The 25,835-nt window shown below is 42.8% G+C and overlaps 2 protein-coding genes across 4 annotated transcripts in view; one reads left to right on the top strand and one right to left on the bottom strand.

Moving 5' to 3' along the window:
- The window catches only part of LOC115900314 (translation initiation factor IF-2-like), a 26,194-nt gene extending 5,361 nt beyond the window's left edge, over positions 1-20,833 (top strand). Inside the window, exon 3 of the mRNA XM_030940161.1 lies at positions 20,042-20,833. Coding sequence (XP_030796021.1) covers positions 20,042-20,095 — 54 coding nt within the window. The 3' untranslated portion in view covers positions 20,096-20,833. The remainder of the gene's footprint in view (positions 1-20,041) is intronic.
- SFMBT2 (Scm like with four mbt domains 2) overlaps positions 20,564-25,835 on the bottom strand; it is a 255,539-nt gene continuing 250,267 nt past the window's right edge. For all 3 annotated transcript variants that reach the window (XM_030940693.1, XM_030940695.1, XM_030940694.1), the window contains one exon: positions 20,564-25,835. In XM_030940693.1, coding sequence (XP_030796553.1) covers positions 25,695-25,835 — 141 coding nt within the window. In that variant the 3' untranslated portion in view covers positions 20,564-25,694.

Genomic DNA, 25,835 nt, shown 5'->3' with positions numbered 1-25,835 from the left:
GAGCACCTAATCTGTACTGGATGCTAAAGACAGAGCAGAAAAGGCAAAAAAAAAACACAGACCAAATTATACTTGCCCTCATCGAGCTTACACTCTGGTGGGGGAGAGAGAAAATATGTAAGAGAGAGATAAGGACGACTCATAGTATGTTTGAAAGTGATAAGAGCTAGGAAGGGAAAAGAAAACAAAGCAAAGAAGGATATGAAGTAGAAGGCAGGCATTGAAATTCCTGGAGGGAGAATTATCTGAATAAAGACCTAAACAGGTAGTCCCCGGCACAGGTGAATACGTGGTAAATTTTAGCTATTTTACTAGGATATATTTTTGCTCCACTTCTCTGGATTTGGAGCACATTGTGGCCAACATGTCTTGGAGAATGCTGATTTAAGGTAATGACTTGGAGTTGTCACACTTTGCTAGCGGTTAGACTTAACCACCATTCAGGTTTCTCATCTGCATTACTGGCTGCTCTCATTTTTTCCCCTCTGTACTCATGATGGTTCTTTTCTTTTTTTTTTTAAACAAATACACATCATCCCCCTCTGGGGTGATATTGCTACCAGAGGAGCTACTAAAGCATTTGCTCTTGCATCTTTCATAAGGACCTGTCCTCATAAAAGAAGCACTTTCTCTCCCACAATTGTTTCTCATCGGATGCTAAATTACATGAAAGGATGCCTTGTTCCATGTGGAGCATGGGGGCCTCTCACTCAAATGTGGTTAGTGCTAATGGGATCTGTGTGGCTTGCGTGGAGGGTGAGACATTTAGCCTGTCATAGAAGTTGATACTGTAAATAGCAACAGGTTCCAGATAGAAATACCCAACATCAACGCACTTGGTTACCCAGTTAACGTGATGACACCACAATCCAAGGGGCTGGGAGCGCAGTAGAAGCAGTTGTCCCTGGTGACTAAGGAAGTGAGAAGAGAAGGATTTTCTCACATCTATTTTCTCTTTTCTAGCCACACAAAAATCCCTGAATTCCTAAGATAAAACCATTTGATCTGAATTTTCCATCTGCATCTTTTTCTCCTTTTATTCATGCATCTCAAGCTTTTGACCACGTCCTTTCCAGCTCTAATCAATAACAGTTTGCTAAACACCCAGTTGTTAAACACCCAGTTGAGGAAGAGACTGTTTGACCACGTCCCTTTCACTCTAGTCAATAACTGTTTGCTAAACACCCAGTTGAGGGTGAGACCGAGCTGTGCGATCTTGGGCAAGTTGTGCAAATATTTCAGGTTTCGGTTGCTTCTTTGACATGGGAATGAGAACACCTAACCGGATAAAACGTGAGATTCTGTGAGTGAGGATTGTGAGCTCAGCAAAGACTCAATGACACCAACAATCATCTCTTAAGGGGCTTCTTGTATAGCTGGATGGACAATGTTGGCACCTGGATGAAGGAAAAAGACCACATATGCAACGTTAAGGTATAATGAAAGCAAGGATTCCAAGATAGATGACTCACTACTAATGGCCCAACAGTTTCTTCCTGGCATAGCACTAGTATATGACAGTAAGGACAGCAGGGTGTGTGTGTGTGTATGTGTGTTGGACAGATAAATCAATCGTGGCATATTCCTACAATAGGATACCAGGGAACAATGGAAATGAATGATCTACAGCTTCATGCAGAAGCATGAATGAAGATTTTTAAAACCAAGGGAAAGATACCTGGGTTCAGCTGAAACGCCAGCTTGTTCCACTCGGAGAAGCTCACTTTGTGAGAACCAACAGGAAAGAGCCTGAGCTGCCTGAACCTCTTCTCTATGAATTTATGACATAATAGGTGTTAAAAAATAAAAGACCTCTGGACTGGTAAAAATGTTTCTCTTCACTGAGTAGAGATGTGGTGTCATCTCCCCCAAAGAAATGTTTAAAGCAAATTTCAATCGTGTCCAAAAAAAAAAAAAAGATCTGATTCTGTTTACTCAGTGTACAAGATGAACAGAAGCAAATGTAAAACCAGCAATTCAATAAACAAGAGAGAGAAGGATAAATAAACGGAAAACAAAACAAAAATCTCCCACTCAAAGTGAATCTCACAAACCAAAATTCCAGGAACACACAAACCATCTCATGCTAAGAAAAAGATCAACAAATTCAGAATGGAAATTCCCTTTCAGTTGAGTTCACTGAAGTTGCTGTATAGAACATTAGAATATTTTTTAAAAAGTAGAGTCTCAGTAATAATGAACAAAACATAACAGAAAAAAAGATAGTAAAAAAGTTATAAAGCATTTAGAAAACATGTAACAAAATACGTGCCAGAGTTTTACAGAGAAAAACATAACTTTATGGAAGGACATGTAAAGTACACGAATAAATTAAAAACGATATCCTCTTTTGCATAAAAAGATTCAATAGTATAAAAGAAGTCAATTCTCCCCCAAATGTTTACAAACTGAATTAATACAAATCCAATCAATACCCTAACAAAGTTTTCTCTGGACTTGAGCAAGTCTAAATTCATAATGAAGAATAAAAGATCAAGAATAGGCAAGACAACTTTGTTTTTTTTTTTTGTTTTTTGTTTTTTGTTTTTTGTTTTTTTTTTTGAGGCGGAGTCTCGCTCTGCCGCCCAGGCTGGAGTGCAGTGGCCGGATCTCAGCTCACTGCAAGCTCCGCCTCCCGGGTTCCCGCCATTCTCCTGCCTCAGCCTCCGAGTAGCTGGGACTACAGGCGCCGCCACCTCGCCCGGCTAGTTTTTTGTATTTTTTAGTAGAGACGGGGTTTCACCGTGTTAGCCAGGATGGTCTCGATCTCCTGACCTCGTGATCCGCCCGCCTCGGCCTCCCAGAGTGCTGGGATTACAGGCTTGAGCCCCCGCGCCCGGCCGGCAAGACAACTTTGAATAAACAGCAAGGCAGGAAAATTTCCTTCGCCAAGTGACAGGGGTTATCAGATGGTGCGATGGCGGCGCTGACCAGGATAGATGCGCACACCAGTGAAGCCAAATATTGGCCAGACGTAGGCCGGCACTTGAATGCAAACTTGAAATATGGCACAGGTGGGCTGGCCAGTCAATGGGGAAAGGATAGACCCTGGGCAATTAAAACAGAATAGGGCAATTCCACTGGCCCACATGTCCATTCCACATCATTCCACACTTGTCAGATCAGCGATCCTGAAAAACACCACTGCATGTTGTCAAGGTGCAGAGCAGGAATGAATTTCCCATGCCAGGAGTGGAAGCTAGTGCTAACACTGTGTGTGTGTGCGTGTGTGTGTGTGTGTGTAGAGGTAGAGTCTCACTCTCTCGCCCAGGCTGTAGTGCAGTGGTGCAATCTTGGCTCACTGCAGCCTCTAACTCCTGGGCTCAAGTGATCTTCTCACCTCAACTTCCCAAGTGGCTGGGACCACAGGCAAGTATCAACATGCCCAGCTAATTATTTATTTTTTATTTTATTTATTTTTTTGTGGAGATGTGATCTCACTGTAGTCTCAAATGCCTGGCTCAAGTGATGCTCCTGCCTCGGCCTCCCAAAGTGCTGAGATTACACGAGTGACCCACTGCACTGATGCTCCTGCCTCGGCCTCCCAAAGTGCCGAGATTACACGAGTGACCCACTGCACTTGAGCCACTTTGAATAATACTGGTAGTACCATCACAAAGAAAATTCGAGAGAGTTTGGGGAAAACAAAACATAAACTTTTAAAAGAAAATAAAGGAGAATATATCTATGTCCTAGGAATAGATAAGTTTTCTTAAATAAGAGAATAAAAGCAAAAACCATAGAGACTGATATATTGGAAGTGTATTAGAATTTTGAAGAACCTCTGAATTACAAAGGACAAAATTAAGTGAAAAGACAAAAAGAGAGCAAGATTATTGACAATCTCATGATTGACATGGGATTAATATCAAGGGATATTTTTAAAATATCCTTATAAATCAAAGGAGTGGAGGGGAGTGAGGAAGAGTCAGAGACACAATGAGAATCTGTAAAGCTTATGGACAGGTAATTTACAAAATAAAAACCATGAATGGACAATAAGCGGATGAAAATATACTAAACCTAAATAGTTATTAGGGAAATGCAAGTCAAAACTACATTGAGTTACTATTTCCATGCCCATCAGATTGGCAATAATTAAAACTGTTAAGTGTGGGCTAAGATATGGAGCAATGGACACTTTCATGTACTTCTGGCAAGAGTGCAAACTGGTGCTACCATTAAGGATAACACTGGCAACATCCAGGAACGCTGAAAATGTGTCTAGTCCATGGCCCACCAATTCCACCTTTAGAGACATCTTTAGAGACTCTCCCACATGTGCACAGAAGATGACGTAGACAAAAATGTTCATGGATCCTTCTCCTTCTCCTTCTCCTCCTTCTCCTCCTTCTCCTACTTCTCCTCCTCCTCCTCCTCCTCCTCCTCCTCCTCCCTCCCTCCCTCCCTCCCTCCCTTCTTTTCTTCTTTCTTTCTTTCTTTTTGACAGGATCTCACTCTGTCTTCCGGGGCAGTGATGCAAGCACGGTTCACTGCAGCTTCGACTTCCCAGGCTCCATTAATCCTCCCACCTCAGCCTCTCAAATAGCTGGGTCTACAGGTGCACACCACCATGCCTGGCTAATTTTTTAAATTTGGGGAGAGATGGGGTCTTCCTATGTTGCCCAGACTGGTCTCAAATGCCTGGGCTCAAGCAAGCCTCCCGGTTTAACCTCCTAAAGTGCTGGGATTACAAGCATAAGCCACCACGCCTGGCCATGGAAGCATTTCTGAAAGAGCAAAAAGCTGAGAATAACCTAAAAGTCTACCAATAAGGGAATGGATGTGTGATTCATAATATAGTCAATGAATTTATGCTGCAGAGAAAATAAATGAATTAGATACATATATTAACATGCATGAATCTCTGAAACATAATATTGAGCAAAAAGAACAAACCGCGATATGGCACAAGTAGCACAACACTCTAAAATTTTGAAACCCCACAAAAAGTGGTATATGTTGTTATAGTTACATGCAAATGTAATATTAGAATAAAAATCATGCTTAGGAATTCGAAAAGACAAAATCAGAACAGTGGTGAGCTCTAGAATATGAAGGAGGGAAGTAGAATCAGAGAGGACATGAAGTGTTTCAACCTACCTGTAAGATATAAAATACATTAAACTGAAGGAATTATGGCAAAATGAAAGCATTTTCAGCAGCTAGGTGAGTAGTACACAGCATGTCAAATTATTTAAAAGTTTACTTATACATTCAAAATAAAAATGCTAATATGCAAAAAAGATTGACTTCACATGCTTATGTAAGAGCATGATTACAAAAAAAACAGTGAAAAGTTTTCAAATAGTATAAACAACTTGATTTCAATATTGTGTTTTTATACATGGAGATACAATAAAGTTGTAATTAGAAATAATGAGATAATAGGTAAATTTAATACCTGTTTTTTACTTTCTATAGTACACATGTCTTATGTTAAAAATCAGGCTGGGCGCAGTGGCTCATGCCTGTAATCCCAGCACTTTGGGAGGCTGAGGCAGGTGGATCATGAAATTAGGAGTTCAAGACTGGCCTGGCCAACATGGTGAAACTGTCTTCACTAAAAATACAAAAATTAGCTGGGCGTGATGGCAGGTACCTGTAATCCCAGCTACTCAGGAGACTGAGGCAGGAGAATTGTTTGAACCCAGGAGGCGGAGGTTGCAGTGAGCCGAGACCGTGCCATTGCACTCCAGCCTGGGTCACAGGGTGAGACTCTATCTCAAAAAGAAAATAAAATAAAAATCAGATGGGACTTCTTTTTTTAAATTTTTTGAATTATACTTTAAGATCTGGGATAAATGTGCAGAATATGCAGGTTTGTTACATAGGTATACACGTGCCATGGTGGTTTGCTGCACCCATCAACCCATCATCTACATTAGGTATTTCTCCCAATGCTATCCCTCCCCTAACCCTCCAACCCTGACAGACCTCAGTGTGTGATGTTCCCCTCCCTGTGTCCATGTGTTCTTATTGTTCATCTCCCACTTACGAGTGAGAACATGCAGTGTTTGGTTTTCTGTTCCTGTGTTAGTTTGCTAAGAATGCTGGTTTCCAGCTTCATCCATGTCCCTGCAAAGGACATGAATTCATCCTTTTTTATGGCTGCATAGTATGCCATGGTGTATACATGCTACATTTTCTCTACCCAGTATATCATTGATTGGCATTTGGGTTGATTCCAAGTCTTTGCTATTGTGAATAGTGTTGCAATAAATATACATGTGCATGTCTTTATAGTAGAACGATTTATAATCCTTTGGGCATATACCCAGCAATGGGATTGTTGGGTCAAATGGTATTTCTGGTTCTAGATCCTTGAGGAATTGCCACACTGTCTTTCACAATGGTTGAACCAATTTACACTCCCACCAACAGTTTAACAGCATTCCTGTTTCTCCACATCCTCTCCAGCATATGTTGTTTCTTGACTTTGTAATGATCGCCATTTTTTTTTTTTTTTTATTATACTTTAAGTTCTAGGGTACATGTGCATAACGTGCAGGTTTGTTACATATGTATACTTATGCCATGTTGGTGTGCTGCACCCATCAACTCATTAGCACCCATCAATTCATCATTTATATCATGTATAACTCCCCAATGCAATCCCTCCCTCCTCCCCCCTCCCCATGATAGGCCCCAGTGTGTGATGTTCCCCTTCCCGAGTCCAAGTGATCTAATTGTTCAGTTTCCACCTATGAGTGAGAACATGCGGTGTTTGGTTTTCTCTTCTTGTGATAGTTTGCTAAGAATGATGGTTTCCAGCTGCATCCATGTCCCTACAAAGGACGCAAACTCATCGTTTTTTATGGCTGCACAGTATTCCATGGTGTATATGTGCCACATTTTCTTAATCCAGTCTGTCACAGATGGACATTTGGGTTGATTCCAAGTCTTTGCTATTGTGAATAGTGCCGCAATCAACATACGTGTGCATGTGTCTTTGTAGTAGAATAATTTATAATCCTTTGGGTATATACCCAGTAGTGGGATGGCTGGGTCATATGGTACATCTAGTTCTAGATCCTTGAGGAATTGCCATACTGTTTTCCATAATGGTTGAACTAGTTTACAATCCCACCAACAATGTAAAAGTGTTCCTATTTCTCCACATCCTCTCCAACACCTGTTGTTTCCTGACTTCTTAATGATTGCCATTCTAACTGGTGTGAGATGGTATCTCATTGTGGTTTTGATTTGCATTTCTCTGATGGTGAGTGATGATGAGCATTTTTTCATGTGTCTGTTGGCTGTATGAATGTCTTCTTTTGAGAAATGTCTGTTCATATCCTTTGCCCACTTTTTGATGGGGTTGTTTGTTTTTTCTTGTATATTTGTTTGAGTTCTTTGTAGATTCTGGATATTAGCCCTTTGTCAGATGAGTAGGTTGCAAAAATTTTCTCCCATTCTGTAGGTTGCCTGTTAACTCTGATGGTAGTTTCTTTTGCTGTGCAAAAGCTCTTTAGTTTAATTAAATCCCATTTGTCAATTTTGGCTTTTGCTGCCGTTGCTTTTGGTGTTTTAGACATGAAGTCCTTGCCCATGCCTATGTCCTGAATGGTACTACCTAGATTTTCTTCTAGGGTTTTTATGGTATTAGGTCTAACATTTAAGTCTCTAATCCATCTTGAATTAATCTTCGTATAGGGAGTAAGGAAAGGATCCAGTTTCAGCTTTCTACTTATCGCTAGCCAATTTTCCCAGCACCATTTATTAAATAGGGAATCCTTTCCCCATTTCTTGTTTCTCTCAGGTTTGTCAAAGATCAGATGGCTGTAGATGTGTGGTATTATTTCGGAGGACTCTGTTCTGTTCCATTGGTCTATATCTCTGTTTTGGTACCAGTACCATGCTGTTTTGGTTACTGTAGCCTTGTAGTATAGTTTGAAGTCAGGTAGCGTGACGCCTCCAGCTTTGTCCTTTTGACTTAGGATTGTCTTGGCAATGCAGGCTCTTTTTTGGTTCCATATGAACTTTAAAGCAGTTTTTTCCAATTCTGTGAAGAAACTCATTGGTAGCTTGATGGGGATGGCATTGAATCCATAAATAACCTTGGGCAGTATGGCCATTTTCACGATATTGATTCTTCCTATCCATGAGCATGGTATGTTCTTCCATTTGTTTGTGTCCTCTTTGATTTCACTGAGCAGTGGTTTGTAGTTCTCCTTGAAGAGGTCCTTGATATCCCTTGTAAGTTGGATTCCTAGGTATTTTATTCTCTTTGAAGCAATTGTGAATGGAAGTTCATTCCTGATTTGGCTCTCTGCTTGTCTGTTACTGGTGTATAAGAATGCTTGTGATTTTTGCACATTAATTTTGTATCCTGAGACTTTGCTGAAGTTGCTTATCAGCTTAAGGAGATTTTGGGCTGAGACAATGGGGTTTTCTAAATATACAATCATGTCATCTGCAAACAGGGACAATTTGACTTCTTCTTTTCCTAACTGGATACCCTTGATTTCTTTCTCTTGCCTGATTGCCCTAGCCAGAACTTCCAAGACTATGTTGAATAGGAGTGGTGAGAGAGGGCATCCCTGTCTTGTGCCAGTTTTCAAAGGGAATTTTTCCAGTTTTTGCCCATTCAGAATGATATTAGCTGTGGGTTTGTCATAAATAGCTCTTATTATTTTGAGGTACGTTCCATCAATACCGAATTTATTGAGCGTTTTTAGCATGAAGGGCTGTTGAATTTTGTCAAAAGCCTTTTCTGCATCTATTGAGATAATCATGTGGTTCTTGTCTTTGGTTCTGTTTATATGCTGGATTACGTTTATTGATTTGCGAATGTTGAACCAGCCTTTCATCCCAGGGATGAAGCCCACTTGATCATGGTGGATAAGCTTTTTGATGTGCTGCTGAATCCGGTTTGCCAGTATTTTATTGAGAATTTTTGCATCGATGTTCATCAGGGATATTGGTCTAAAATTCTCTTTTTTTGTTGTGTCTCTGCCAGGCTTTGGTATCAGGATGATGTTGGCCTCATAAAATGAGTTAGGGAGGATTCCCTCTTTTTCTATTGATTGGAATAGTTTCAGAAGGAATGGTACCAGCTCCTCCTTGTACCTCTGGTAGAATTCAGCTGTGAATCCATCTGGTCCTGGACTTTTTTTGGTGGGTAGGCTATTAATTGTTGCCTCAATTTCAGAGCCTGCTATTGGTCTATTCAGGGATTCAACTTCTTCCTGGTTTAGTCTTGGGAGAGTGTAAGTGTCTAGGAAATTATCCATTTCTTCTAGATTTTCTAGTTGATTTGCATAGAGGCGTTTATAGTATTCTCTGATGGTTGTTTGTATTTCTGTGGGGTCAGTGGTGATATCCCCTTTATCATTTTTTATTGCGTCTATTTGATTCCTCTCTCTTTTCTTCTTTATTAGTCTTGCTAGCGGTCTGTCAATTTTGTTGATCTTTTCAAAAAACCAACTCCTGGATTCATTGATTTTTTGGAGGGTTTTTTGTGTCTCTATCTCCTTCAGTTCTGCTCTGATCTTAGTTATTTCTTGCCTTCTGCTAGCTTTTGAATGTGTTTGCTCTTGCCTCTCTAGTTCTTTTAATTGTGATGTTAGAGTGTCAGTTTTAGATCTTTCCTGCTTTCTCTTGTGGGCATTTAGTGCTATAAATTTCCCTCTACACACTGCTTTAAATGTGTCCCAGAGATTCTGGTATGTTGTATCTTTGTTCTCATTGGTTTCAAAGAACATCTTTATTTCTGCTTTCATTTCGTTATGTACCCAGTAGTCATTCAGGAGCAGGTTGTTCAGTTTCCATGTAGTTGAGCGGTTTTGATTGAGTTTCTTAGTCCTGAGTTCTAGTTTGATTGCACTGTGGTCTGAGAGACAGTTTGTTATAATTTCTGTTCTTGTACATTTGCTGAGGAGTGCTTTACTTCCAATTATGTGGTCAATTTTGGAATAAGTGCGATGTGGTGCTGAGAAGAATGTATATTCTGTTGATTTGGGGTGGAGAGTTCTATAGATGTCTATTAGGTCCGCTTGGTGCAGAGATGAGTTCAATTCCTGGATATCCTTGTTAACTTTCTGTCTCGTTGATCTGTCTAATGTTGACAGTGGAGTGTCGAAGTCTCCCATTATTATTGTATGGGAGTCTAAGTCTCTTTGTAAGTCTCTAAGGACTTGCTTTATGAATCTGGGTGCTCCTGTATTGGGTGCATATATATTTAGGAGAGTTAGCTCTTCCTGTTGAATTGATCCCTTTACCATTATGTAATGGCCTTCTTTGTCTCTTTTGATCTTTGATGGTTTAAAGTCTGTTTTATCAGAGACTAGGATTGCAACCCCTGCTTTTTTTTGTTCTCCATTTGCTTGGTAGATCTTCCTCCATCCCTTTATTTTGAGCCTATGTATGTCTCTGCATGTGAGATGGGTCTCCTGAATACAGCAGACTGATGGGTCTTGACTCTTTATCCAGTTTGCCAGTCTGTGTCTTTTAATTGGAGCATTTAGTCCATTTACATTTAAGGTTAATATTGTTATGTGTGAACTGGATCCTGTCATTATGATATTAACTGGTTATTTTGCTCGTTAGTTGATGCAGTTTCTTCCTAGCCTCGATGGTCTTTACATTTTGGCATGTTTTTGCAATGGCTGGTACCGGTTGTTCCTTTCCATGTTTAGGGCTTCCTTCAGGGTCTCTTGTAAGGCAGGCCTGGTGGTGACAAAATCTCTAAGCATTTGCTTATCTGTAAAGGATTTTATTTCTCCTTCACTTATGAAACTTAGTTTGGCTGGATATGAAATTCTGGGTTGAAAATTCTTTTCTTTAAGAACGTTGAATATTGGCCCCCACTCTCTTCTGGCTTGTAGAGTTTCTGCCGAGAGATCTGCTGTTAGTCTGATGGGCTTCCCTTTGTGGGTAACCCGACCTTTCTCTCTGGCTGCCCTTAAGATTTTTTCCTTCATTTCAACTTTGGTGAATCTGGCAATTATGTGTCTTGGAGTTGCTCTTCTGGAGGAGTATCTTTGTGGCGTTCTCTGTATTTCCTGAATTTGAATGTTGGCCTGCCCTACTAGGTTGGGGAAGTTCTCCTGGATGATATCCTGAAGAGTGTTTTCCAACTTGGTTCCATTTTCCCCCTCACTTTCAGGCACCCCAATCAGACGTAGATTTGGTCTTTTTACATAATCCCATACTTCTTGCAGGCTTTGTTCATTTCTTTTTCTTCTTTTTTCTTTTGGTTTCTCTTCTCGCTTCATTTCATTCATTTGATCCTCAATCGCTGATACTCTTTCTTCCAGTTGATCGAGTCGGTTACTGAAGCTTGTGCATTTGTCACGTATTTCTCGTGTCATGGTTTTCATCTCTGTCATTTCGTTTATGATCTTCTCTGCATTAATTAGTCTAGCTGTCACTTCTTCCACTCTTTTTTCAAGATTTTTAGTTTCTTTGCACTGGGTACGTGATTCCTCCTTTAGCTCTGAGAAGTTTGATGGACTGAAGCCTTCTTCTCTCATCTCGTCAAAGTCATTCTCTGACCAGCTTTGATCCGTTGCTGGCGATGGGCTGCGCTCCTTTGCAGGGAGAGATGCGCTCTTATTTTTTGAATTTCCAGCTTTTCTGCCCTGCTTCTTCCCCATCTTTGTGGTTTTATCTGTCTCTGGTCTTTGATGGTGGTGACGTACTGATGGGGTTTTGGTATAGGTGTCCTTCCTGTTTGATAGTTTTCCTTCTGACAGTCAGAAGGACTGTCTGTTGGTCTGTTGGAGATTGCTTGAGGTCCACTCCAGACCCTGTTTGCCTGGGTATCAGCAGCAGAGGTTGCCGAAGATAGAATATTGCTGAACAGCGAGTGTACCTGTCTGATTCTTCCTTTGGAAGCTTCCTCTCAGGGGTGTACTCCACCCTGTGAGGTGTGGGGTGTCAGACTGCCCCTAGTGGGGGATGTCTCCCAGCTAGGCTACTCAGGGGTCAGGGACCCACCTGAGCAGGCAGTCTGTCCGTTCTCAGATCTCAACCTCCGTGTTGGGAGATCCACGGCTCTCCCCCAAGCTGTCAGACAGAGTCGTTCGCGTCTGCACCGGCCCCCGCTGCTTCCCCTGTTGGTCTTCAGCTGTGCGCTGTCCCCAGAGGTGGAGACTACAGAGAGAGGCAGGCTTCCTTGAGCTGCTGTGAGCTCCACCCAGTTCGAGCTTCCCAGCGGCTTTGTTTACCTACTTAAGCCTCAGCAATGGCGGGCGCCCCTCCCCCAGCCTCGCTGCTGCCTTGCGGATACATCGCTGCAGACTGCTGTGTTAGCAGTGAGGGAGGCTCCGTGGGTGTGGGACCCTCCCAGCCAGGTGTGGGATATATTCTCCTGGTGTGCCTGTCTGCTTAAAGCACAGTATTGGGGTGGGAGTTACCCGATTTTCCAGGTGTTGTGTGTCTCAGTTCCCTTGGCTAGGAAAACGGATTCCCTTCCCCCTTGTGCTTCCAGGTGAGGCGATGCCTCGCCCTGCTTCAGCTCTCGCTGGTCAGGCTGCAGCAGCTGACCAGCACCGATTGTCTGGCACTCCCTAGTGAGATGACCCCAGTACCTCAGTTGAAAATGCAGAAATCACCGGTCTTCTGTATCGCTCGCGCTGGGAGTTGGAGACTGGAGCTGTTCCTATTCGGCCATCTTGCTCCGCCCCCTCTGATCGCCATTTTAACTGGTGTGATATGGTATCTCATTGTGTTTTTGATTTGCATTTCTCTAATGACCAGTAATGATGAGCCTTTTTTCATATATTTGTTGGCTGCATAAATGTCTTCTTTTGAGAAGTGTCTGTTCATATCCTTTACCCACTTTTTGATGGGGTTGTTTTTTTTCTCATTAATTTGTATAAGTTCCTCATAGATTCTAGATATTAGTCCCTTGTCAGATTGATAGATTGCAAAAAATTTCTCCCATTCTTTAGGTTGCCTGTTCACTCTGATGATAGTTTCTTTTGCTATGCAGAAGTTCTTTAGTTTAATTAGATCCATTTGTCAATTTTGGCTTTTGTTGCCATTGATTTTGGTGTTTTAGTCGTGAAGTCTTTGCCCATGCCTATGTCCTGAATGGTATTTGGGATGCAAGGTTGGTTCAACACATACAAATCAATAAATGTAATCATGAAGTCTTTGTTATGAAGTCATGAAGTCTTTGCCTATGCCTATGTCCTGAATGGTATTTGGGATGCAGGGATGGTTCAACATACACAAATCAATAAACATAATCCATCACAGAAACAGAACCAATGATGAAAACCACATTATTATCTCAATAGATACAGAAAAGCCCTTTGATAAAATTCAACACCCCTTCATGCTAAAAAGTCTCAACAAACTAGGTATTGATGGAACATATCTAAAAATAATAAGAGCTATTTACGACAAACCTACAGCCAATAGCACACTGAATGGGCAAAAGCTGGAAGCATTCCCTTTGAAAACTGGCACAAGACATGGATGCCCTCTCTCACTACTCCTATTCAACATAATATTGGAAGTTCTGGCCAATGCAATTAGGCAAGAGAAAGAAATAAAGCATATTCAAATAGGAAGAGAGGAAGTCAAATTGTCTGTTTGCAGATGACATAATTGTATATTTAGAAAACCCCATCATCACAGCCCAAAATGTCCTTAAGCTGATAAGCAACTTCAGCAAAGTCTCAGGATACAAAATCAATGTGCAAAAATCACAAGCATTCCTATACGCCAATAGTAGACAAACAGAGAGCCAAATCATGAGCAAACTCCCATTCACAGTTGCTACAAAGAGAATAAAATACCTAGAAATACAACTTACAAGGATGTGAAGGACCTCTTGAAGAAGAACTACAAACCACTGCTCAAGGAAATAAGAGAGGACACAAACAAATGAGAAAACATTCCATGCTCATGGATAGGAAGAATCAATATTGTGAAAATGGCCATACTGCCCAAAGTAATTTATAGATTCAATGCTATCCCCATCAAGCTACCATTGACTTTCTTCCCATAATTAGAAAAGACTACTTTAAATTTCATATGGAACCAAAAAGGATTCCATATAGCCAAAACAATCCTAAGCAAAAAGGACAAAGCTGGAGGCATCACGCTACCTAACTTCATACTATACTACAAGGCTACAGTAACCAAAACAGCATGGTACTGGTACCAAAACAGATATCTAGAACAATGGAACAGAACAGAGGCCTCAGAAATAATGCCACACATCTAAAACCATCTGATCTTTGACAAACCTGACAAAAACAAGCGATGGGGAAAGGATTCCCTAATTAATAAATGGTGTTGGGAAAATTGGCTAGCCATATGCAGAAAACTGAAACTGGACCTCTTCCTTACACCTTATACAAAAATTAACTCAAGATGGATTAAAGACTTAAACATAAGACCTAAAACCTTAAAAACCCTAGAAGAAAACCTAGATGGGACATTTTAAATTTTAACCTCTATCCCATGTCTTTAAGGAATTCTGAAACAGATGCATAGTAAGAGCATTCCAATCATGGAAGGCTGGTAGGTTTCCCCAGCTGCAGAGTCCTGCTGAATTACACCAGAATATTTTGTCATTATTATTTGCAAAGTGCATATGTAGACTATAATACTCTCTACTTTTGGAGGCCTACTGCTTTAGCTGAGTTCCCAAGAAAACAGATCCTGAGAAAAAGCTTCTAAGCTGGTACTTTATTGGAGAAGAGGAGGTAATCTCAGGCTGAGAAATGTCAAGCACAGGAGGAGGAAAACTAAATAATCAGTAGTGCATAGTGAGGTGGCCATGATTCCATGAGGAAGCACATGTGGTTACTCAGACATGTGGGTTGTCTCTGGACAGGCTGCACAGAGCCTCCACCATATGGGGATAGAGTCCATCCGGGAGAGGATGGAAAGGGAATTTATTTGCTGGCTACATCCTGTATCTCAATTGATCAAAGTTTGCCTCATGGGACATTAACTCCATAGCATTTCCAGGTTCTGACACCCAAAGTAGCCAAATTCCAAACCCCAGTGCTTCATCTGGGTCGAGACAATGGGAGAAACTAGACCTTTAATGGGGCAAGTACAATGTATCCGGGTGCTGCTGTGCCTCGTGGCCACCAAGTTTCGTGGGAGAGATGCTGAGCTGGAGCTGGCCATGAGCCTGAAAGTGGTCGTGGTAGCTGGCATTGCTGGGCAGTGAGCTAACAGCTCATCCACAAAGCAGCAGTTGATGTAAGCGGCCTGGGGGAGTGCGTAAACTGACGAAACACCATCAATCCTGGATGCACTCACACTTTCTCATTATATCCGGCTCTCATCCTCAGAGAACAAGATACCCTCACGTTTTTCCCCAAGAGGGAAAGTGCAAGTCTAATTCTTCAAAGTGGTAGGCAGTGACCCTCTCCAGAAAAAGACTTAATAAAAGTTAAGAAGCCAAGTTGCCCTTTGTCATAGCAAGTCTCACAGCTGTAACTTTTTTTTTTTTTTTTTGAGGCGGAGTCTCGCTCTGTCGCCCGGACTGGAGTGCAGTGGCCAGATCTCAGCTCACTGCAAGCTCCGCCTCCCAGGTTTACACCATTCTCCTGCCTCAGCCTCCCGAGTAGCTGGGACTACAGGCGCCCGTCACCTCGCCCGGCTCATTTTTGTATTTTTAGTAGAGACGGGGTTTCACCGTGTTAGCCAGGATGGTCTCGATCTCCTGACCTCGTGATCCGCCCGTCTCGGCCTCCCAAAGTGCTGGGATTACAGGCTTGAGCCACCGCGCCTGGCCTCACAGCTGTAACTCTTATCAACTCTTTCTGCTATCATGAATTATGGATTCGCCCTTGGCCAGCCTGGTGACAAATCTGGATTTTTTTTCTTGTGGAATAATCCAGAACATCATACTCCAAGGAGTCTTTGAGAGTTTGAATAATCCAGAGTGGATTCCTTGGGTTTCGAATAATCAGAACTTCATATTCCCAAGGACTCCCTGAGTTGCCCTGCTGCCTCAGTTGCCTATTCATGGTTACCAGTGACTACATGAACACTAAGCAATGCCCCACTGAATCCCCTGGGTTTCTGACATGCTCCTCCCTACCCTCATTGTGCAGAACCAGAAACCTGTCAAGGCTGCACATTTTATATTCTTTGCAGTTCTGCCATCCTTATAATCAGATCCTAGGCCTGATTTTCAGTGAGTCTTCTCTGTGGCTGCAGACATAGCTTTTCATGGCAATCAAGTAAATAAACTGTTTTGTTTGCTGGTCCACGTGTATAAGAAGGGCAAATGATAATCACAGCTTCCAATTCAGTGGTACTTTGTGTTCTGTGGGGAAAATATTCAACAATCGAGTTACTAGGAATAAGTGGTGAGAGGAGCCCATCCAACCTAATTCTACTATTTGGACGTCTGTGCCTTCAAACTCTTGGGAACACAGTATCTTATACTGGCCATTGGTTCTGTGCAAATGTAGCAGCTGGAAGGACATGATTGTATACCTATAGGATGCAGTTCCCCAAGGCTGTAGCTGTGCCACTGGTCGACCAGGCTGTCAATAACGCTGGCTGCTTCTAATGTCTGTGAGGTTTATCTTCCTCCCTCTGGTATGCAAGTATTTTACCAGGATTCCTGCTCACCAGGTCTAATTGGCATGATGCCATCAATAGACCAGCCACATGTTAAGATGACCAATGTCTCTGCGAGCCACATTTTTAAAAAGAGCAGGAGAGTTAGCCTAGTATATGCATTACATTTCCAGTCTTTTGACATCATCCTCAAAAGTATAACAAAGCCACTTTTGCATTTCCAGCTTGTTAACTATAGGTCAATACCTGGGAACCATCATGGGTAATCATTAGACTGGCCCCAAGTAATTCTTACAAAAATACTGAATTCTAGGTCACAGTAAATGCCCCAATGTCATGAATTTCCCCATATCCAGCATTATATCCTGTGCTGCTTCATCTAAAACCCTAACCTATTACCATATGCGTCCTCCCAGTTTCTGCCAGTGTGTATTAGCCAGATTCTGTAATTCCTTTGGTGTATGGACTGTTCTTCCCCAATCAGGGTTTGTATTTACATTCCCAGGCTGTGCTGAGACCTAAATCTGGTTATTGTTGTGAAAGTGATGATGGGTCAAAGGGAGGAGACACATGTTGGGAATGATGTCATTTTGCAAATAAAGAACCTGCATCAGGTGAAGTTGTCCTATGGTGTTCACGCAAGGGGAGTGCTTTCACCTCAGGAAGAGGGCTGCTTCTGCCTAGACGTAGGAGAGTTTAGGTAAAGTTAAGGTTGAAGATTCTTGGATAACCAGCCTGGGCAACATACTGAGACCCTGTCTATACAAAAAAAAGAATTAGCCAGGCATGGTGGCATGATGGCACATCCCTGTAGTCCCAGTTACTTGGGAGGCAAAGGCCAGAGGATTGCTTGAGCCCAGGAGTTTGAGACTGCAGTGAGTTATGATCATACCACTGCACTCCAGCCTGTGTGACAGAGTAAGACCATGTCTCTTAAAATAAGTAAAAAGAAAAAAAGATTCTTGTCTTATGTACTCAATGACCCATCTCAGGTGTTAATTTTTAACTCTTTCCCTACAAGGGCTCTGACTCTGAAAAAGGAAACCTGTCAAGGCTGCCCATTTAGTATCCTTTGCAGCTCCGATATCCTTATAATCAGATCCTGGGCCTGATTTTCAGCAGGTCTTCCCTGTGGCTGTAGAAGATGAAAGTGCCTTTGAAAGCTGCCTTAGAAGCTTTTGAGCTGACAAATTGCTTCCCTAAGTGTGCTATTTTCCTTTTTCAAGGCCAGTGATGCCAAATGCAGTTACCTTACACACTGTCTTTATTAATATCATTGCCCCTACTATAAGCAGTGGCCACTTCATCTCCCACCCCCATGCCTTCCACCTGCTGTGCATTCAAGCAGAAGCAAAAGCTTTAGTGATTGTGATGCCAGTGTCAGGATTATTATCCCCTACTTACCAAGATGAAAAGCGTCCCTACTGCTTTCAGAGGGGTGACAATCTGACTCCAAACTCCTAGCTGAGAAGCTGTTTTATAAACTTCTTGCACAAGTTATCTTATCTGGGCTTCAAAGATAACAAAGTCTAGGTCAAAGCATATGTGCCAATATTTTATTGTGGAAAGAAACATCCAGGCAGCAGGAATAAGGGAAAATAGACATTGAGGCAGGTAGGGCTGGAAAGCAAATACCAGATGGTATGTTATAGAGTTGGCCTCAGCTTAAGGTTTCTCTATCAAGGTTTCTGGTCAGGCTAAACAAAACTACCATGCTTCAAAATAGATCATCCAGGGAAAGGAATAGGACACTGCTGCTAGCTCCCTCCCATCTCTCACTGATCCAAGTTGGTGCCCTGGGACACAAATTCTGCTTTACCTGAGAGTGGTGTCACACAGCCCTTCTGGTCAACTGTTGGGGAAGCCAGATCCTGCACACCATGGTGTGTACTTCATTTGAATCTAGGTTTGGTGGGTAGGGCCCAAACTCTCAATGGCTTAATTGGATTGGGACTGGTGGCTGAAGTTTCTGCTGAGGTAGATGTGAAGGAGACAATAGTAGTGGCAGCCAGGATGTTCCAATGAGCAAGTGCTCAAAGGCCCAGAAGTTGAGGGTGCCCAGTGATGCTGGGAATCTGGTTCACTACCACATGCTAACTCTGCCTAGAATCACACAATATTTATCTAATATCCAGTCCTACCAACCATGCACAGATATAGCACTATCCACCTCTTACAGAAAACTGAGGCCTTGTATAACATACCTTGCAGGTAGGAGAATGAGTATTTGAACCCAGTAAAATACAACGTTTTACTCTTTCTCCGTCAATGTACATCTCCTATTCCAAAAATTCTAAGCAAAAGATGGCAATACCTATGATGAAACAAATTTTGGGGTTGGGTTGGAAGACCTGGTGGTAGTGGTCATTGTGTGTTGATCAGACTTCAGAATAACAAAGGAAGAGTTTCCATTTTACTTATTACTATGATGCACCATTTACACATATTAGCTATAGGAGAACACAAAACAATGTACTTTGACACAACAAATGAACTGCACTAAATGGAATGTGTTATAACCCAGGCTTGGGTTGACAACATAAAAACCTCTTGATGAAACTATCCCCAAGTAAACCTTTGTAGCCCATCTATTATTTTGATGTTGTATTTTCACTAAACTGATAATATGTCATCTTCACGAGGAATCACCCAAGGTTATGTTGACATAAACGACATTTCTTTAAACACAGTCCTTGAAACTCCAGTAAGCATCATGCTCTTTCAGACTTAAAACAGTCACAGCACAAACCCCAAGACAAGGGGGAAGTAACTTCTAGTAAACTGAGGAAACAGCCTCACTAGAGAGCAGAAGAATTAAAAATAGGTTTTTGATGGCGACATGAAAATACAGATTTTCTTTCTTGTCTTGATTCATTCAATTTGGAGGTGCAGAACAGAGTTCAGCTTCCACTGTCTCAGATATTTGGTCCTGCTCTTCTCAAAGATCTCCAAGTGCGAATTGAAATACAATGATCCTATTTACTCAGCCATTTCACCCTTTATCTGTTTCCAGTGTATTTTGAGAAAATGAACAACATGTTTCCCATTTTGCCCTCTTGGGCCTCATTTTTGCTATTAAAAAGTTTCCTAGCCAGATGTGGTGGCATGCCTGTGATCCCAGCTACTCAGGAGGCTAAGGTGAGAGGATCACCTAAGCCCAGGAGTTTGAGGCTCCAGAGAGCCATGATCATGCCACTGTACTCCAGCCTGGGTGGCAGTGAGACCCTGTCTCCAAAAAAAAAAAAAAAAAAATTTCCATAATTAAAAGAAAAATTTCTATATGCAGAATGTGATTGCCATCAGAGCAAAAATAATATTTAAAGAGAAGTAAATGACTGCACCACTGCACTCCAGCCTGGGTGACAGAGCGAGAGCCTGTCTCTAAAAAGAAAGCAATAAAGTAAAAAATAAAGTGAACTAAGATACTTGAAATCATCTGGGATGGATGAAAAGAAGAAATCGTTCAACACTCCTCTACCTCCATTAACTCAGTGCTTTCTCTCCCCTTCTGCCTTAACCCTGCCCCTAGGAGATGCTACCTGAACCTGTGGTGACAGAGGAAGGGGACAGGTTCTGCCTGTGAGAGATCCCAGAGATGGGGTAGGACGGCAAAGGTCTCTCTTCTTATCCCAGCTTCATTGCCTAAAACCTATGTGTGATACTGAAAGAAAAATGATAAATATAAATGTGGTTATTTAACTATTGCTCTCATAGCAATAAAGCAGTCTTTCTACTAAGGCATCAGGAAATCCTAGAATAACAGAAATGACTGAAAGTGGGAGGGCTAGAGGTGGTTGTGTGAGGATACACGAGAATGTTTTAACAATTAAAAAGAATAAACACAAGTTCTTTGACCAGAAAGTTCCATTCTGGAGCTAGGAGGTGACTCTGAGAGGTCACACAGGACTTTGAGAGTCGTGGTCATTAACAACCTAGAAATAAGGCTTCAGTGCGTGGCAAAAACGAAACAAAAAATTCCGACCAAAATAACTAATGCAGACGCTAAAGATAATATTGAATAACCTTCAACACAAAGACCGAAACACCACCATAGAATTTATTTTTGCTTTATTAACAATGTGGCTTACAATTATTTTTCAAGTAAAAAGGTTTTTTTTTTCATTTAGAATAAAAATTAAAATATAACTCTGATATAGATTTTCATTTATTTACATGAAAACATATATACAGAATACAATCTTACAGCAAACCAAAAGCATGCCCTTCGTCCTGCAAATTTCAAAAGTAACGACACCAATTTTTCCCTTTTATGCACCAGAAACATACACAAGATAGGAATCCAATTTCAATACAAACTATTCAAACTAGAATGCAAAACAGTGAAAGGGCTTTCAACATTCACCACGAGGGATAGTTGATGTTTCCAGAGATCATGCTGGCTCCTGTTTCGAGCAAGTGAGATGATTATTTTGTCTGTCATTTAAAAAAATTTGCCTCAAATTTTTCATCCTAAGGTGATTTTTAGCCAACGATTGTCCTAGAAGTTTCCGTTTTCCATCAGCACATCTCTTCAGCCACACAAAAAGCACTGCTCTGCCTTGGTTAGGCAGCACGACCTTCATACTCACTGGGCCAAATTCCCATTACTTGGTGCCAGCCATACAGAAGAATTACAGCCCCTTCCTCAAACAATATGGAATCGTTTGAGTTGTTATTTATCATTGAAACTAGAGAGGTTTTCAACCAAAATTCAAGGCAGTACTCTATGTCAGCACTTACAACTTTCAGGTAAGTTACATGGGTCAAAAGTAGCACAATTTGATTTTATCATAGTATGTTTGGGGTATCTGCAAACCATTCTAGTGATAAGAGCTATAAGAACTGGTCAACTTAAGAATTCAACCACGTGAAAGGGACTAATTTCCAAAAGACTCTTAGAAAAGGGCAATAAACAAAAGAATTACTGAATTCTAATAGTTGCCCATACAGATTTCCTTTGCTATTTAATTATTGCACCAACGAGATATGGGCTGCATGGATATCTCGCTAACAATTTCTTCCTTAAACTACAGGTTTCTTAATTGACTATGTTTCCTTTCAAATAATTGCACACGTGATCACAGCTTTCTAAAGACAGAAGAGAGAGGAGGTGGAGCCTTGATTCGCCATCTTAATCCAAAAGCAGCAAAGATGCTCAAACCACAACAAAGATTTTTAACACTACTGCTTTTTTTTTAGTTCTATATACAGAAATAAATATAAATGGGTGTTCTATAAAATAAGTATGAAAACCCCTAGTGCTTCTAAAACTAAGTGGGGACAGCTCTTAGAAAGGGGTGTTTGGCATAAGATAGAGGGCAAATCTCAGAACTTGCCGAATACAACACTCAAAATTCTGTGAGATAAATTCGACACCCATCTTCAAAGGGCTGATCAAAATCAACCTCCCAGAGGGTGCGGCAGTAAAGGTCACAGGGCAGTGTTCAAGGCGTGGATCATTTTAACGTACTGAGGAACAAATCAAAACAAACACAGGAAATCATCTTTTGAATCTGATCAAATAAGGTAGGAGAACCCAGAAGCCGTGCAGCTCAAATACTGTGTCTGACCCAAACTTGGATCAAATGACTCTGATTTTGAAAGTGATGGATGAGTCCCCCGCACTCTGAAGCTCTGTGGTGAAGTTCACTGTGTTTTGCTTTTGTTTGAAAGGCAAAGAAGTTCTGTAATGCCAGTAGTACCCTGTTCTTTTTCTAGGTTGTTAGGTTGGTGTTTTTGTGGACAGGATATTTTTTCAACATAGTACAAATGCAGTCAAGAAGTGAGGAGCTGAAACAACCTCCGTGAGTTTAGGGTGAGACTGAGCAATGGGCTGTCGTGATTCAAGTTGAGGTGACGTCTCTTTCTCAGGGTTTTCAAACGGCGCAGACTGCAGAGTCCGCCGGGCCAGTTCCAGGAAGTTCCAAGTGGCGTGATGCCCACAGGACGTGGGCGCACTAAGGAGAGGACTTTGGTCCCAAAGGATCATCAGAGAGAGATGGAGAAGAAACGGTACCATCAAGGGAAGGAATGCGGGGCATCACTTCTTGGTGTTTAGACCATGACACTGTTGGCCTAGGGGCTATGGTGGCATCGGGGCGCACATGTCAAATCCACTTTTTCTGCCAAAAGCAACAAGGACACACACAGAAAACTGCTCCATGAAATTGGCCCTATCTTTAAGACAGACGCTGGTGAGAGGTGAATCCTACAGAGCAATGAAAACACATTACAATTCTGTACCAGAATTGCTGCTGATGTGAAGTCCACCCACCACGACGGAAATCCCCGGAGAATCCAAGCAGCTCAGAAGGACACTGGCAACAGCTGGAGGAAAAGCACCTCCTTGGTCCTAAAATCTTTCTGGGCTCTCCTCAAGGACCGGAGAGAAGGCATAGAGACAACTTTCATGGTGACGCCAGGCCATGCCCTCTTGTGCAGTGGTCACAGTCGTCTCCTCCCTGGCACACGCACACAGAGTGCTCACCCATGATGACCGCAACTGCACAGAGAAACACCGAAGTTAAACTGTCAGGGTGAAGGATACGGAGAGTCTTGGGCACTTGGCTTCATGGGAAGCAAACACTTTCCCCTGCGACAGTGGTCGTATCCTTCCTGGGCTCCTGGCGGGCCACAAACTCCAGCTCCCTGGGTGGGCTCCAGAGAGCTCCTGGAGGATCTCCTCCCTCCAACGCAGCACCTCCTCCTCCGTGCCACCACTGAAAAGGGAGACAGAAGTGACATTCGTGCTGCAAGTCCTTGTTCTGTTGCGGCCACCGCATTCCCTCATCCTCGTCTCAAATACAACAGAAACAGCTCAGCTTGAAAAGGCCACAGGGAAGGATCAAGGGGCCAGCGCGGGGAAAGTGCCAAAGGCCTGGGAATGGAGCCCTTTCCAATCGTCTGGCAGAGTTTGACTCCACGGGACTGAGCGTTTAAGGCCAAAAGCATGTGGCTGAGAAGGCAGGGGTGGAAAACCGCGGAAAGGTCAAAACTTGAGCTTAAAGGAGAGATGCCCAGGGCAAGCCAGTCACGAATCCCAGAGACATTTCTGTCGGGGCACAAATGACACAATCCTCCCATCTGAGGTCCCCAGGCAGATGCATCAGCCAAACTCTAAAACTTGATTCTAGAAAGCGACTGCAGGGGAGAACAAAACGCCTCATCCATAAAATACGTGTTTTCCACTCTCCTCTGTAACCATTACAGAGTGTTAAGAAGGGTGAGCTTGAGCAATCACAGTTTCCAAAATCCCACCGAGAATCATATTTGGAAATGTCACAGAAATGCAAGCAGCTCATCAGCCCACCGCAGAATTTTACTGGAACTGTGGAGACTCTAGTCCAAGGGACAAGCTCAAGGTAATTATGGTGAAAAAGCAGGAAGGGTGTGAAACCTCTGCTTCCAGTGTCTGCTCAGGAACTGTGGGAGAGTTTGGTTTCCTTGCATAAGTTTAAAAAGGCATCTTGGCAGCCACCACAGAGGAACACTGTAGTCCACTGGGTCTGAGTGGAGATACGGAGTCACTCATGAGGATACGGAGATGGCTTCTGGTCCAAGAGGCCAGCCAACTCTTGCAGCCACAGCTTTGTATGTGACCTGGCGGATTTAACACAACTGCCCAAGAAATTCCACAAGCAAATTCAAAGCCAGAAAGAGCTGCAGGAATGGCAGGGTCAGAACTGGGACCAGACCCTTCTTTTTCTTTCTTTTTCTCATTTTTGGCCGCTCTGGATCTTTCTTTCCAGCATGAGTGGGATGAACGCCAGCGGGAGACAGCGTGCTCACCACCACACCCTCAGTGTCCACACCTGTCGCTTCACAGGAACCGAGGTCCAGAGTGATGAGAAGTCATTCAAGATCTCAGAGTTAGTTCTCAGCAAAACCAGGGTGCCAAGTGGCTGCCTCCAGATTCAGGGCTCATGTTGCACTGTCCCTGGTGCATATGCGGCCAGCTGGGGCAGAACGAGACAGAATGGATGCTCAGAGGGACGCCTGCTCAGTGACCTGCCACAGTGATCCTTCTAAGAGGATGCAGCTGGTTCATGAAATGCTTCCCCCACATCTCTTTCCCTTCCTGCTCTCTGAAACTAAGCTTTTCCTTCGATATATAATCCAACATTTGCCTAAAAGACTCACTGCCTGATCCAGCTACAATTAAACTACAACACTGGAGACAGTTGAGGTCTAGAAAAGACTGGGTAGAGTGTCTCTACAGATGTTCTAAGCTTTAATCAAAAACCATCCAGTTGGGCCAGGGCGCGGTGGCTCACACCTGTAATTCCAGCACTTTGGGAGGCTGAGGCAGGTGGATCACCTGAGCTCAGGAGTTCAAGACCAGCCTGGCCAACATGGTGAAACTCCGTCTCTACTGAAAATACAAAAATTAGCTGGGCATGGTGGTGGGCGCCTGTAATCCCAGCTACTTGGGAGGCTGAGGCAGGAGACTCACTTGAACCCGGGAGACAGAGGTTGCAGTGAGCTGAGATCGTGCCACTGCATTCCAGCCTGGGTGACAGAGCGAGATTCTCTCTCAAAAAACACAACAAAACCAACCAACCAACCATTCAGTTGCACGGAGATGCCTGCCGGCCTTCCTTCACTCCCCGTATTCCTAAAAGGCACCTCGAACGGAGGACAGAGCTTTAGCATATCTTTTTATAAGGATGTCACTGCCAGCTGCATTGCAGAAAGGAGTTGCCACCAAGATGAAACTGCAGGTGCCGTTCAACGAGGGTCACAGGAAACTGCATGTATAAATGTGCCCGTGTGATTACAGGAAACATGACAGCACGGGGTGAGGTTTCTTCCTTGGCGACATTCTTCTTTTACAAAGAATGCAGGCCTCACTTTAGGAAATCCTGCTTCAAGGGAGCTGCCTGGTTTGGGGCGGGAGAAAGGCAAAATGTGGGTGAACCAAGAAGCTGGCCCACGTCCGGCAGGGTCTGACGCGTGACTTTAACTGGCACCTCCCCAGAAGCAACTGCTGCTGTGCTTCACTGTGCTTTGAAAACACGGAAACAGTTCACACGCCAGCAGAGGCAGGAGATCCTGGGCTTCTGGTTTTCTGGTGATACTTAGTGTCTGTACCATTGAACACATCCCGGAAAATCAAAGTTTCAGTCCTGGAAACCTTTACCAACACTGCATCCTACATCACGGGCCACCTCCCGAGGGGAGAGTCAGTTGGCGTACTGGGCGTAGAAAGCCACTTTGACTCTCTCGATCTGGTGGCATAACTTGATGGCGGGCCCCAGCTTCAGCTCCATGCACTCCTGCACCGTCGGAAGGGTCAGAAGCAGGAGTGCCTGGCCGTCAATGTC

The sequence above is a fragment of the Rhinopithecus roxellana genome, chromosome 11, assembly GCF_007565055.1.
Source record: "Rhinopithecus roxellana isolate Shanxi Qingling chromosome 11, ASM756505v1, whole genome shotgun sequence".
NCBI classification, from domain to species: Eukaryota; Metazoa; Chordata; class Mammalia; order Primates; family Cercopithecidae; genus Rhinopithecus; species Rhinopithecus roxellana.
The sequence above is the reverse complement of the archived record's forward strand: the minus strand, read 5'-3'. Positions and strand labels throughout refer to the sequence as shown.